Here is a 16,461-nt window from a genome sequence, read left to right as displayed (position 1 = left end):
GTTTTTCAAATAACACATTACACACATAATTAATATTATTTTTAAATCAATATTATTCAGCAAAATTCAATGTAGATAATAATATAATACATTTATACATTCGGGAAATAAATTAAAGCATAAAAGGAAATTTAATTAAGTGCGATCAAGAGAAATATTTTGCATTTTGCACTGTATAAAATTAATAATAAACGGAAATAAAAAAATAAATAAGCGCGCTCGCGTAAGTCATGATTTATCCTCGCGCAAAGCAGCCGCTGATCGAATCGCAATATTTCTCATTATTTAAATATGCGTTTCCCATTTTTCATCGGCAAGCTATTGCCAGCCCCGTGAATTAAAAAAAAATCAAGGAAGAGAATGTCTTCCTTGTGATCCGTTCGATATCATCCTGGCGCTAGTGATGAGAAGCTTACTTTCTCATCACAAATCGGCATTCCATGGTGTCATTTCAAGCGCATCAGTTGTCCACGTATATAGATAATCATAGGCAAGGATCTATCACGTATTTTTGAACTATAATTACAAAATACCAAATGTAGTTGTACATGATTTCTTTAGTTCTTTTCAATTCGATCTTCTCTTCAATATTATATACTTTATTATGTTTTATGCATTTTCTAGTCTAATTAGCAAAATATAATGAGATAAATTGTAATTAACATTTAAATAATTATTTTTAATCAAATATATCACTATTTTTAAGTATGTAATGCAATAAAAGTCTTCTCAAAAGTAATTTACATGCTATAATAAGCAAAATATAATACAATAAAAAGATAAAGTAAAGTACGGAAATTAAATGTTTTAACATTTTTTTCATCTAAAATGGAAATTATATATTCTATTCCTTCCAGAAAAAAATTTACAAACCTTTTACCAAATATTTCACTCATTAATAGTAATCTATATGTAAAAATAAATAACGTAAAAAAATGTAGTATTATTTTAGAAAAATTAATATAATCGATTATTGTAATGTAGAATTTGATATAATCTCCAACTCCATTAACGCGTTGAAAGATAAATTAATATTTTCCTTGTTATAGTGCAAGTAAGTTCTTTTTTAAGTCAATTAATCAATGGCACTGATATAAAAATTCATGAGAATATGAGGAAGCGATTTTACAGCGATTGAATGTGATACGGGAATTTCTCTTCGGGTTTGCGGAAGAGTTATGAAAGGGTTAAACGTCACGGGAGAAGCACGGACGAGTCTCTCAATGCTCGGTAAATTCGAAACCTCATATTACGCCATCGATTACGCGCATGACCGTATTGGAAACTCCTAGAGCGAACGCCGCGTGCATCAAGTGGTAAAGAACTGTCTTCTTTCGAGAAGAACTGGACGAAGATCGCCATTCACTGCTACAGAATAGCTACGACGTGGATCTTTGAATCTTGATTTAGCAACTTCAAATGTTAAATAACCGACGGCTGACAGGAATATAAACGAATCTTACGTTACAAAATTCCAATAACGAAATTAAAATGAACAATGGAGCGCATATTTCGACAATGAAGGAAATCTTTATTCAATCTCTTTCGCAAAGATAAAAATGCGATAGTTATGAAATTAAGATCATCTCGTTTATAATCGAGAATTCCGCATTTATTTCGATATCTGTTTAATATTTATTAGAACGTTGAATACATTTCTGTCAAGAATTGAGAGTCATAAATGGAATAATACGATTTTTCAATTGCAAGAGAATAATAGATATTTAAACTAAATAAAAGGGAAAGTCATAAATATATTAATATTCACACGCGCGCGCGCACACATTATATTTGATAATTTCTGAAAAATCATCTAAAAATAACAATACTAAAATCGGAATATTGTTGTATAATTTCTTTACTTATAAAGACTCTAATTATCTTTTTAATTTGTCTCTATTTCAGTTCTAGAGCTGCAACACAAACTGATATATCTGAATAAAATTAAATTGCAACAATATTAATACACTATTATATGCTATTAAAAAAAAAAGATGCAACCGATAGAAAGTATGTACTTGTAGTATAACATTGTGCGGTAGTCATTAGTTGAGTAATGATTATGTTAGATCTAATCACGATGATGGAAACTTATAGTCTAATGAATCGAGATGGCAATCCTTAATCTATTTAATGGAATAATAAACTAGAAACTGTATAAATATATAAAAGTAGTAAACAAACTTTTTATGCGTATTAAATGCGAGATATTTAAGTAAGAGGATTTAGAACATAATTTCTCATTAGCTGCCGCGTATTACACGCGGATAACTGCAGAAATGCTTGATCCTCCGCGCACAGTAGTTATGTATTATAATGTTCTCTTATTGATGAAGTGCTTATTCATCATGTAGGTTTATTATCGTAATATAATTCATACCACGTTGCATAAATGGGTCGATATCAATGATATCACATATACATATGTATCGTACGCAATTTATTCTAAGCTGTTTATTAAATATTTTACATTTATCCGTCAAATTATTTCGTATTATTTATTTGTATGTATGATATATACAATTTTTTTTCTTGACAGAAAGTACGTATAATATTATGTTATTGCATTATTATTTACATTGTTAAACATAAATTAAATCTTACAATTAGATATAATATTAAATCACACATGACAGATGTTTCACATTTTCCAATTTAGCATACACAATAAGAATGCCTTTACATTAATAATAATTTTATTGAAAAGTATTTTTTAATAAAATTATTATTTTAATTACATCCTGTAGTGACTATAAAGTTCTAATATTTAATGCGAGATGCTATTTTACTTTTTACCATAAGATATCTTCATTTTCCAAAAAAATCTAAATAAATTAATGTACGCGTTCCCTGCTTCTCTCCCTTTTACAGTCTAATGTCGTTGAGTAAAATCAGTTCTAATGTGAATTTGCCGTGTACGAAGAAACAGTCTTTCCCAGACATTTACCCTCGTTCCTAACGTTCTCGACATAATACGAGAAACCAGGATCTCGTTATCTCGAGGGAGCGTCGAGCGCGTTTTGCCCTCCCCGATCACTGTGAAAGATTCTAAGGCAAGGTAAAGGCGCAGTGATGAAGCAAGGGTGAGACAAGACAAGGCAAGACACGACAAGGTAAGGCATGGCAAGGAAGCCGTCCCTCCGTATGACGAGGGGCCCCTCTACTTACCGCCTACCTGTGAATCCCAACACACTATTCAAGAATCATCTTATTAGAGACCCATGCTATATAAACCCAACGTACCAGCATGCCGAGTAGTTACGTACTGACTTTATTCACAGTCGTGCCGGAGAGTGCATCGACGACATAACAGCACAACACATTTACACGCATCCCGTTCGTATACGCATACGCACGTGTACTACATAATCCTGCCGATTGTATCACCTCGTTTTTGTGAAACCCTCCGCTAAAAGTTGCTGATCGCGTAAAACCTTCGAATCGACACGAACGCTAGGCGAGGTCCCGGTGATATATCTTATCGTGTCATAGTGATGTATCGTCACCGATCATTGAAATTGATTTAGCGACGATTTTTTTTCTCAAAGCAGTGCACAGTCAACCGGACAGTTACGCACGATGTAGTTCTTTTGATTGGATAGTTGAATTATTATCTGGTGTTTTAGAAAATAAAAAATATGATTCTATATTCGTATCTGTATAAACCTTCGTTGGGTAATTTTCGTGTGTGTCATTGTCATATTATTAGAAATTATAAATGTAACGTTAATTCGACACTCTTAAAAAAATGTTGAAACAAAAAATAATTTTTGACTTATTAAAATGTTACTTATTTATGAATAGTATCTTCCTAAAGCATTTTTTTTAATATTAGCAATATTTGTTTTCTTAAAAAAATAACATATTTTTATATAATATAATTAGTAATAAATTACATCACGTAAAAACAATAAAATTTAGTAAAAAAATAAATTTTTATATTAAAAAATACATTTTCAAAAATATTACTGTAATTTTTTTTATGAAAGAACAAAATAAAAAATAATTTTTTCTAAATAAATGTAAATTGAAAAAATCAAAGAATTTTATACGTAGGTACTATTTATTTGGATATATTCAAGTTTCAACTGTTATATTAAATCTTTTATACTTTAAATATATAATTCGTATGAGACATTTATTTACAATTTTATAAAAATTTGGAAAAGTACGTAAGATTTTAGAATGCATAACATATTAATTTTAATGTATATATAAAATATATATATTAAAAATACACATATATACTATACAAACGTGTCGAAAACGAAGAAGTAGAAAAGACAAGTATTTATAATATTTCATCAAATTTTTTCGTTCTTAATCACACTGTAAAAAATTAATTGTTAATTTTAATTTAAAGACGTATATTGAATTTTCTGAGATATGCAAAAATATTAAAATTAATGATAATTAACATTTTTGCATTCTCAAAAAATCTGCTATACGCTTTTAAGCTAAAATTAATATTTCATTTTTTACAATGCATACATCCTTAAAAAAATATATAAAGAATTAATTATCGTGATTTATTACATAATACCATCTCTATATAAAAATGCATTCGACCCTTTTCCCTCGCGTTCGTACTCATTCGCTCACAATCATAAAATATCTCCCGCGAGCATATTTTGTATAAATAGCGAAAGTTGCCACCGCATCATTCTCATACAGTGTTAATTTAAAACTTTTTCAGTGCGCGTTGATTCGTCTAAAGGGTTTTGTCGTTGTTGTTTCCGCTAACGAGAGTACGCGAGTTAGCGTGGTTCCAGCACGATCGACTTGTATCACTCGGCCGAAAGATGTATTATCTGCAGGTATGAGATCGGTTTAATTTATTTAGTTTTAATTCGCGTTGTATATCCAGTATAGATTTATAAAAATTAAAAATTGATATTTTTGTTATATCACAGATCGCGTGTATTAGTAGGTGTAATTGTAATCGCATGTGTTGTAGTAAGACGTGCGGTTACGACCCACGTAGTCAGCACATAATTAAGAATCAGAAACATCATAAACTTCAAAAATGGCATAGTCCGAGTTTTACAATCGTATAAAAACATCGTAAAATTGATTATTAAATCAAAAGACGAATTATTGGAGAAAGACCTTTACATTTAAACCCTCGCTTTCCACTTTATTGTTCATAGCGGTTGCACTTCTCATTCATTGTCATTAATGATAATTATAAATAATTTATGGTAATTTGCAGCAGTAAAATTAAATTGTTAATTTATTGTCGTAAGAATGACGAGATATTTCTTGCTTGTCTGAAGAAAAGACAAGTGATCCTATACTGATGGTATAAGTTTTCGATACGCATGAAACATTCAGATTTCAAATCTCAATTGTCAATTATAAATCCCGATTATTTATTAGAAGAATCTTGCATACCACGTTATGCATAAGACAATGAACCAATCAAAGTTCTTTTCTTTCCATGAAACAAAAGACTTTGATTGGTTGATTTCCTTATGCTTGATACATTATGCATTATACAAAGATCCGTGCTCCAGCCTTATCTCTGTAAAAAAGTATGAATAGAAAGAAGTCTGGACAAATTTGCGGAGAGAAGGTGCGTAGAACTTGTCTTGTTATACGTGCATTGATTAGCTAATTGTTCTCCTTTACTCCGCGCGAGACCTTTACATCGTTTGTAAAACTTCACTCAATCCTTCCCCTCCGCTACCCAAAGAATGAGCGCGTTGATAGAACGGTTTTGTTATAAATCACTTACTGCTGTCGCCTAGTTAATTCACATCTCGCTTGATTAATCAAACGATCTCTTATCCCTGCGGCAAATCAATGATCGTTGCATCTATCGTTAAATGCTTAACATGCTGTTTCTGATGCAGATAGATCTAACTAACTGTTGATCATCTGACAAAGAATCACGGTCACAAGATATAGAATTATCTTATTCGACGAACAAATTTCATGTAAATGAGAGAGAGAGAGAGAGAATGTGAATTCATTTGAACTTTCACTAACAATACCAAATATCTAACAATAAATTATGTACTGCCATGTAGAAACCATGGTGGAAAATTTAGATCTTCCTTTTGATAAATTCAGTTCTCTCTGTGGGGATTAAAGTTATCCGTAAGTTCACAATCCGGCTGCCATCGTCATTAGTGTGTCTCATTATTTTTTCTTATTAAAATATGAAGAAAAGCGATTACAACAATAGTCGGTGATATCATCGTCGGGCATAATATAAACGTCAGATGCGCGCCCACACGACGTATGCATCGACATTATAATGAGATATTAATGAACTAACGGGCACATGCAATCGCATTTGTCAGTCCCGCCAGAATAGCTTCTCACGCTTCTCCACATTTCGATTGACTACTGGAACGAAGTTGCGACATCTCATGAAGCGTTGCACTACCGCGGGATAAGCTTCAGATGCACTCACTTTCTCTCTTTCTCTCTTCCCTCTCTTTCCCTCCCTCTCTCTCTCTCTCTCTCTCTCTCTCTGTCAATCTTAATCTATCTATATATACTCTTATATCTCCGTCATTCTCCTTCTTCCTTTTTCTCTCTCCCTCTCTTTCCCTCCCTTTCTCTCTCATGTGTGTTTATATTTTATATTTAATACGTATCTTTTCTAGTGGCGTGTATTGCAATCGAAGTACAGGGTTAAGAGCATAATATAAAGGTCTCTACTGTTGCAATAGAGCACAGATTGCCTGCCGCATCTCCGAACAACATTGACGTAACACCGCCGGTATATTATTGATTCGGTCTGCTCCTTTTTCACATCGATTTTCTTTCACGTCGCCGGCCGGAGCTAATGGCAGCGACGAATCGCATGTATTGTCGCGCGGTCTGTTATTATGCCGGAAAAAAGATTCGCGATAGAACTCCCGTTGTGTTTATCGTATGCGAAATCGTGGTCTCATCGTTGCGCACAAACGTTTGCTAACCGTTCTTTACCTCTGTCATACTTTTAACACTGCACGCAAGCGAGTGATCCTTTATGCGAGCACACATTCCTACGTTTTTCATTACCTCTTTTCATTATCTTATCAATTAAAACCTGATGAAAAAATTCGCAATGTTCGCAGTTGCAATGTATGTGAATAACTTTAACACAAACCTATCATATCCTATTACATGTTATATAAAAAGCAATAACTAAAATTAATACAAAATTTATAAAATTTAACTTATATATTTGTATTTCTGCATTTTATGTTCATTTCGAAATTTATCACACAAATATATTGCAATTTGTAATAAAATATATAATGTACAATAACATTTAAAAAATAATTAAATGATTGCTAACTAACTGCAATTAGTGCAAATTAAGTAATCTTTATAATTTCTTCAAATTATTGCTGATTTTCTTGTTATATTATTTTCATTGCTTATACTTTATATTCATCTCTTGATTCATGTAGATATAAAAATTATTGTAGTCAATTACATAATTAATCGTAAATAATTATTTGTACAATAATAATGCGGATAATATATTGTATGTCTTTTCAACAAGTAAAATTCACAGTTTCTAGATTTATCATTTATATCATGATTAATGCAATAAATTATTTGATAAAGCTATTTATATTGATGAAAGAAAAGAAATATACACGATTTTTCGCTTCTTTTATCATAATCTAATAATGAGTATTAATATTAATTGTAATATATGAAAACTTTAATATTTTGATTGTTTGAAAAATTATTAAATGCAAAAGTGTTCTTGGATTTTGTGTTTAACTCGTCAGTTAAATCGTCATTGTCTGGAGCGATTCAGCGAGATAAATGACTTCACTCACTTTCTCAATTCCTATAAAAAAAAAAATCCGAGATTTTTGTGAAATAATATTTCCATTTTTCGGCACAATATTGCACGACAAAAATTTTTCTTTTACCTTTTGGCGACCCGCCACCGGAGGTCCAAAGAGGAAAAGACTCAAAGGAAGAGACTCGCGCCAATTCTCGCATGTAGTCGAGATACGTAAGATCTATTCATATAGCACCTCGCTCTAAGACATCTCCAGGCGTCTAAGGCAGGCTCTCACTATCTCGTTAGGAAAGTTTATTATCTTTCTTATGGAGAAGATAGGTTTACAGCCCCGTACAAACGCAAACATGAAAGGCATTTTGTCAAAGAAATATACACGATTTTTCGATTCTTTCATCATAATCTAATAATGAGTATTAATATTAATTGTAATATATGAAAATATATTTAATAATTTGATTGTTCGAAAAATTATTAAATTCAAGAGTGTTCTTGTGTTTAACTCGTATTATAAAGACGAACTCAACGAGTTAAACACAAGAATATTCTTGAATTTAATAATTTTTTCGTCATTATAATGACGAACTGAACGAGTTAAACACAAGAACACTCTTGAATTTAATAATTTTTCGAACAATCAAATTATTAAATATATTTTCATATATTACAATTAATATTAATACTCATTATTAGATTATGATGAAAGAATCGAAAAATCGTATATATTTCTTTGACAAAATTTCCTTGACAAAACGCCTTTCATGTTTGCGTTTGTACGGGGCTGTAAACCTATCTTCTCCATAAGAAAGATGATAGACTTTCCTAACGACCTGATAAAAGGTAAAAGAAAAATTTTTGTCGAGCAATATTGTGTCAAAAAATGGAAATATTATTTCACAAAAATCTCGATCTTTTTTTTATAGAAATTGAGAAAAATTACTTCGTCACTAACTTTCTCAATTTCTATAAAAAAAAGATCGAGATTTTTGTGAAATAATATTTCCATTTTTTGACACAATATTGCACGACAAAAATTTTTCTTTTACCTTTTATCACGTCGTTAGGAAAATCTATCATCTTTCTTATGGAGAAGATAGGTTTACAGCCCCGTACAAACGCAAATATGTCACCGAAAGGCGTTTTGTCCATGGTTTTGTGAACTATTATAATAGAAACTAAACAATACAGCCACTGTAAATCTTAATCGACGAAAATTTAAGTTCTCCAGGTTGGACCGTATTTGGCTCTTGGTATTCGTTATGTTTTCTCCGAAAAAACACTTCAAGTGTTTATTTATTTTTTGTTTAGTTAATTTAATGTTCTCCATGAAATCCTTGACAGTTATATCCTCATCTGTGAAAAAATTGAGATATTTGTGAATTAATATTTTCATTTTGACATATAATATCTTGTCTCTCTTATGGTTAAAACAGTCTTTTTCTCACCTTCCAGTTCATAGTTGCTCTCCTCTGTGGGCAATGAATCAAATTGATCATTCGGTGGAAACTGAAAATCATTGAAATATCTGCCTTCGACGGAACTATTCGTATTTCACACGGATGTGTGATCACACATTAGAAATGAATCTATTCACTACCGTATGGATATTTCAGTGGTTCACGAATACGAATAGTTCCGTTGAAGGCAGATATTTTAATGATTTTTAGCTTATTTACACTTATTCATTATAAAATGCAACATATTTATATTATTAATTGATATTTATTTGTTGCATAGCTTTATTTGATATTAATTGTTAATTGATATTAACATTTTGTGATTTTACGAGAAATGTTTTATAAATTTGAAGTAAATCATATTATTATTCAAGAGTCTGGCATTGATAATTGATGTTATTATTTTATTAACATATTTTTTAATTTTATATCATTTTCGTCCCGGCTTCCACTACTGGACTCATCAGTAAGGCATTGTAGTGGAAGCTTACCTTATACGCCTTGGTAAGTTATTAAATCGAGATTCTATATAAAGAGATATACGCGTGTTTCAGCACTTACGAGAATTTGCGAATATTAATCGATATTTATTTGATGTATAGCTTTAATTGATATTAACATTTTGATATCGGAATATTTAAAAATAGGAAAATTATCAAATATATTTATGTATTGTACAATATTTTATATTAATAATAATTATCAGTTTTAAAGTTTATTATATTATCACCATAAAAATATTGTTTATATCTCAACTTGTATAATTTATCGTAACAAATAATGCAATAATATTGATGATAACTGACATTGAAGATGATAAATGCACGATAGATTAGAATTATTTTATCCAACTCGTGTTTCGTCATAGACTGTAATTATTTCCATCAATTTCATCAAAAGCCATAACTCGCAGGATATGTTGTACTACGGAAAAAATATCTCCCTGGCATCTTGACGTACTAAATATCAAACCTAGTACCAACAGAGAGAAGCTTGATTTATTAAAATTACACACCTCATAACATGACTCGCGGTATGGCTCGTACTTGTAACTGATAAGCTACGCGACAAATGTCAGTTTACACACGAGAACGATTGTGACGATATTCAACACCGGATCTGAAAGTCGAAGAGCATTTATTGCGCGTATAGATGTCGATGTAATACAAACAAAAGTCTTACGATATTAGACACGTATAGAAATGGAAATGGAATGATGGAATTAGTCCGGTAAAAATTTTTTCATGCGTAAATATGTATAAAACATACTTAAACATGTATAAACATATATAATAATATATATATATACATATATGAAATATATCCATATTATGTTTATACATCTTTCTTTTGTAAAATTATTTTTTAACGTAATAAAAATAATAATTATTATAATAATGAAAAAACATCAAAAATAATTAAAATATTGTCTTAAAAAATAAAAATGTTTTTCTATATGATAAAATATGAAAATATATAACACTTTATGTTATGTATATCATAAAACGATAAACTAAAAAAATTATATATAGTATGTGTATATCGTGATGAAAATAGATTAAAAAATGACCAAAACTCTACAATAATATATACGATAATTAGAAATGCAAAAGTAAAAGTGGAGCATATACATCGAATGTCAATACGCATTTATGCTTACAGCACCATGTCTACATCTGTTTACGACATCCTCACAGCTTATTATGTTCTCATTATATAGACCTAGACGATTTCTCGAAATGTCGACTGCTGACATATGTTCCGGTTATAAAAACACGTCTTCGTTGCGCATTCGTATCGCAAATGCGAAATAACGCATTACCATGGTAAACTTGCAACGTCTTCAACTTTGTGAGATAACTAATAGTCACATTTCTAACGCTTTATTATGCATTACGGCGTAATATTACATTTATTTCGGTTTCATTACCCTAAAAATATAAGACCTCTTATTTAAAGATAAATCAGTCTTTTATAAGGTTTGATAATATTTTTCGTCAATGTAGTAATGTAATACATAACAACACGATAATAAATTTTAAAAATAATTGAGAGAGAAAAAGAAAGAATTTATCATACAAGATTATAAATTTTTAATTTTTATAATTGGACTCACAATTTTTTAAATTTATTTCTATTTATGTCTTCTTAAATTTCTTTCTAACAATTTCGAATCTTCTTCTGACGTAATAATTAAAAATTAATTTCTCAATTAAAATTATAAAATAAAATTAAAACGAAACGATAATAATTATTGTTATTAAATATTGAAATCTTTTTACGACATCGTACATGTGATAAACACAAACAAGAAGAAGACAGCATATAACGGTCAAAGCTAGATCACAGTGCTTATTCTAATTATGTGTGTTATTGTTATTATTTATGAAAAACAGATTCATTTAATGTATCTTAATTTTCATCAAAATTAAAAATCTTTTATGTCAAATTATTTTACATAGTAGAAGTATTTATTTTTCAATCAAAAAATAATCTGGAGACACAGTAATGTCTCGGCGTTAAGTCAGCGATATTATTGTTCTTCTAATCTCACAAAAAGTTCTGGTCGTTTTGTTAGTTTCATTTTCGCGAAATATTTATATATGGATGCACGAAGAATTCATAGATACTTTCTCTCGTACGTAGTATGGTAAAAGTTATCCCAAAGTCCTTCAAACTTAATAAAAACTACACATCATAATGTACAGCAGCATAAGAGAGATTTCTATACGTATCCCTGCTTCTATGGCTTCAACGGTTAACGAAGACTATAGCCATTCGTTTAAGATCTAAGATCTCACAGAAGAGACGATACAATAATACTCAGTTTATAATCGCCATTCTTCTCTCATTACATATAATTTTTCTCATCAGTGTATAATTGCAATATGCATATTATACAAACTTTACAAGGTGCAACTTTTTTTTTAATCATATATGTTTAAACGTTTTCTAACAATTCTTTAGCGATAATCATTTTTATAATGCAGATTTAACTTTTATCTTGGTTTAATTTTCATTTTCTTCTAGTTCTATGAATTAAAAGACGATAAAAAATAATATATTAAACCGAGATTAAAGTTAATCCATATTGATAGATGCGGACATGACACATACTTATTCCGATTTGAAATTAAATACTCATAGAATTAACTTTTTCATCAACGTTATTCTTTTACACAGTTCAACAATAAAACATTAGAACAAGCCTAGTCACTTCCCAAAATTTTTTTATGCTGAATACAAATCCGATTTTTAAATTACTTTATCACGTCACAATTTTGAGAGAAACTTGCAGTTACTAGTAAAAGAAGTTATTTTCATGTACATTGTCATATTATAATTCAGTATGTGATCTGCTAGAAAATTTTTTTATTGCAATCAAAATTAATTATGCTGTTAGGACTTTGAACGATCAAAAAAAATGTATTACGTCGGCTAAGTTGATAAGATACTTATAGTTAAATATTACGAAAAAGCTGTGAATTAAATCATTAACGATTTACTAAAGAACTTTTAATTAGAATAACTCCATTATGATATAAGATACATATTTCATGTAATGCATTTATTGCATTTAGTGCACTGAATCCGGTCTGCGTACTTTGTGTGCTGTAGGTATAAATCTCTTTCGCTAAAAATGCAATATATCCCAAACAGATGGGATATACATGACATTAAATAAAGAATATAAAAGTTAAGCACTTGTATTTTGCTATACTCCATTCTTTACTATTCCTTTACACTTATGTATCACCAAATAACCATTAGGTTTTTTACAATTTTTCTACAATAATGATTTTATGTAAATTATGATTGCGCTATTCACTACATTGACAAATCGATTCAACTGACAGTAATTTTATTAATATTAACAGTAGTAACAACACAAAACTAAACTCATAACCCAATATTAATATAACATATAAAGGCATGTAATAGAATGATTGCATGCACATTATCCCCACTGCTTCTATTTTTTCTAACTTCTGCGACATAAATACTGGAGTTACTTTATACTTAAATTTAAAGGTTTTTTCTCGTGATTTTAAATTTATCAAATTTTGACATTGAGTTCATAGTCAGCGATCTAAAAAAATCTTTAAATTTAAATAAACATAATTGATAACTATTTATGATAAATTATCAATTATCTAAAATTCACACACACATACAAATTTTCTACATATTCAACTATAAGTATCTTATTAATTACACAGACACCAAAAATTCTTTGAGGGCTAAAAGTCCGAATAACATACTTTGATTGCAATAAGCTTATCTAACAATAAGATATATACGTACATACATATTACATCATATGTAATTATATGTACAAAGAAAAGTACAAAGAAAATAACTCTTTTTTGCATTACAGTTGAAATTTTTTAAAATTTTAACGTAATATAGCAATTTGGAAACGGGATTTGTATTTGTATTCAGTATCCAAAAAAACTATAAAAAATGTTCTCGTTCTGATGTTTAAAAAAAAAGGCATTTTTTATTAAGCTATGTTATATAATTTAAATAAGAATACATTATAAGTAAGCGTATCAATATTACGAGCTGACAGCACAAATGTCCCTCACATTCAAAGCATGGTATTAACTGATGTACTCGGAGCAAATAGAGGTTAATTTCAATCTCTACTCTTCAACCAAATGTTGGCCTGCGTATCTTAGTGAGCAAACTGCCTGCATAACGACAATTATAGATTAGCAACAGATTTGTTCAGATGTTGCAAGAGATCATCCATATCCGCATTAAACTCGTATTTTGTTGGCAGAGTCTGCTGACATAATCTAACAGCAGTTATTCGAACTGAATAGAATCGATCATTTCGTAATTAAACATATCATTACAAAACGTAGAGATTCTGCTCAGTTTCAACAGAATCTGTCATTATATTCTATTATACAATAGTATTATACTGTTATATTTTTGTTGCATTCTATCGACAAAATTTGTCGTGCAGATCTTTTCAAAATCTCAACAAATTTAACTACCCGAATATAATCCTTACTTCGATTTTTTTAAAAAGTATTATAAAACATCAATTTTTATTTTATTTTATTCCATCGTTTGACTTCTTCCGTAAAATACGTTTCGAGAGGATATATCTTTTTAACGATCTGATTTCTCCTGCACAGCTAATCGTGCTCTGCGTGACGGTAGCCAGCGTTATTGGTGATCTGCCACCGGGCACACGGCGCAACACTTACCTGCCGCCAGAGCCGACGAAAGGTTACTCGTACAGCAAGCCATCGGTACCATTTCCAAAACCCACGCCGACGGTGCCGTTTCCCACTCCGAGCTTCCCTGGACCTAGACCAACGCCATCCTTTCCTGCACCCAGGCCGACGCCGTCCTACCCTGCACCTAGACCAACACCGTCCTACCCTGCACCTAGACCAACGCCATCCTTCCCCTCACCCAGGCCGACCTTCCCCAGACCGACGCCCACCTACCCACAGCCTAGCAGAACTCCAGGAACTTTTCCGACGGCGCCCACAGGATATCCCAGAGTAAGACCCACACCTCCTTTCCCGGAATATACCGGCCAACAAAGCGGTGATGAGAGTAGCGTTATCGGTGGTCCTGGTGTAAGTATATATCGTACTAAACAAAAAATCTTTAACATTTAAGTGATTTTAAAGAAATATAAAACAAATGGATACTTTTCTTTGCTTATAAAAAATTTGCGATTCAGAAACTGTAGCTAAAAAGGATCTATATTCAAACAGTTTGAAGTTTAAATTCAATTTTGGATAAACAGTTTAAACAAAACCGTTGATTTATTTAATTGTGAATCGATCGATTTAATTGTGAAGCAAAAATCAAAATCTAATTTTCATACACATTGAAAACAATATGACATTTTAATAAATATTTGTTTGAATAGTTCTAAGTAAATATTTATTAAATATGAATATATATTAATACAACAAAAATAATTAATTTAACTATCATTTTTTATTAATATTTGTTTATTTAATATTTGTTTATTGTAAATAAATATTTACTTAGTGCTATTAAAAAAAATATATAAGACAAATTAGATATTTACCTGACATAATTTTTCAAACGAAAAATAAATATGTCTTTATTCAAATTATTAATCATATTTTATATTTTTATTTGAATAAAATGATATAATTGAGGTTTGTACGTATAAAATTATAAATATAAATCGATGTTGCACACGTATTTAATTTCTTAATTAGTGAATGTATTACAGCATGATCATCATCATCACGAACCTGGTATGCCCTTTGATTTCAACTACGCCGTGAAAGAGGATGCTTTCGGCAACGATTATTCACACAATGCCATTAGCGACGGCGAAGTTGTCCGTGGTGAATATAAGGTACAACTTCCGGACGGTAGAACGCAACTTGTGCGATACACCGCGGATTGGCAACACGGTTTTAGCGCACAGGTTTCTTATGATGGAAATCCTCGCTTCGACGGTGGAAATTTCAATCGAGGCTATTAGCTTTAATGTCGGGTTCTAGGGTTGTTCAATTTCTGTTAAATCAAAAGACTACAAAACCCAACATCGCATATAGAGCATGTAACAATATTTTTAAAGATATTGAAAATTAGCAAAGATGTATCATGAAAGTATGATAACTCACATAGAAGACAAATGTTCACTACATATTTCTTAATATAATACCGATAACGTATTTAATGTTTTAAAATTAACAAAAATTTGCATATAACATCGTTCGTAAAATTTAATTCTTCCTTATTGAAAAAGACGAACAGATAATTTTTTGCAATTTTAACCTTAATATTTCAATATCAATCCATATATTGAATTGATATTTAAACATTAAAGTCAAAATTTTACTAAATTGTATTTTTATTTGAAAAATATAAATAATAATGTTTATATGCAATTTTTAGTCATGAGAAACTTTTATTTTTCATAGCTTATAGCTGAGGAAAATTAATAGAATTTAATTACTATTATCAATATAAATAAATAAAAAAATTTTTAACACAAAATTTCGTAGAGAGTGCTATGTATCTATTCAACCATTTGAGACAAATTATATATATGTTGATGTGATCCAATTTTTCTTTTCTTCTCAAGACCTAAATAAATAATTTTAAATAAGTAATATAAAAAATAATAAATAATTAAGAAACTTACTTATTTCATCTGTGATATAATCAATATATTACAATAATAGGTATTAGGTACTTTATCTTACGTTTATTAGATCACAAACC

At 30.0% G+C, this 16,461-nt stretch overlaps 1 protein-coding gene across 1 annotated transcript; it reads left to right on the top strand.

Annotated features, from left to right (window-relative positions):
* The first annotated feature begins 3,269 nt into the window (after positions 1 to 3,269).
* Positions 3,270 to 15,896, top strand: LOC108772453 (vegetative cell wall protein gp1). The gene is made up of 4 exons (XM_018537979.1): positions 3,270 to 3,336; positions 4,697 to 4,817; positions 14,370 to 14,822; positions 15,458 to 15,896. The coding sequence occupies exons 2-4, from the start codon at positions 4,803 to 4,805 to the stop codon at positions 15,713 to 15,715; spliced, it is 726 nt and encodes a 241-aa protein (XP_018393481.1). The 5' UTR covers positions 3,270 to 3,336; positions 4,697 to 4,802; the 3' UTR covers positions 15,716 to 15,896.
* The last annotated feature ends 565 nt before the right edge of the window (positions 15,897 to 16,461 follow it).

This window comes from Cyphomyrmex costatus, unplaced genomic scaffold, assembly GCF_001594065.2.
Source record: "Cyphomyrmex costatus isolate MS0001 unplaced genomic scaffold, Ccosl1.0 scaffold189, whole genome shotgun sequence".
Classification (NCBI taxonomy): Eukaryota; Metazoa; Arthropoda; class Insecta; order Hymenoptera; family Formicidae; genus Cyphomyrmex; species Cyphomyrmex costatus.
The sequence above is the reverse complement of the archived record's forward strand: the minus strand, read 5'-3'. Positions and strand labels throughout refer to the sequence as shown.

What these genes read in the sequence shown, in the direction of transcription:
- LOC108772453 (XM_018537979.1), top strand. An exon ending in GCGTTATCGGTGGTCCTGGT is followed by an intron (nt 14,823 to 15,457) that starts GTAAGTATATAT and finishes AATGTATTACAG; the next exon opens with CATGATCATCATCATCACGA.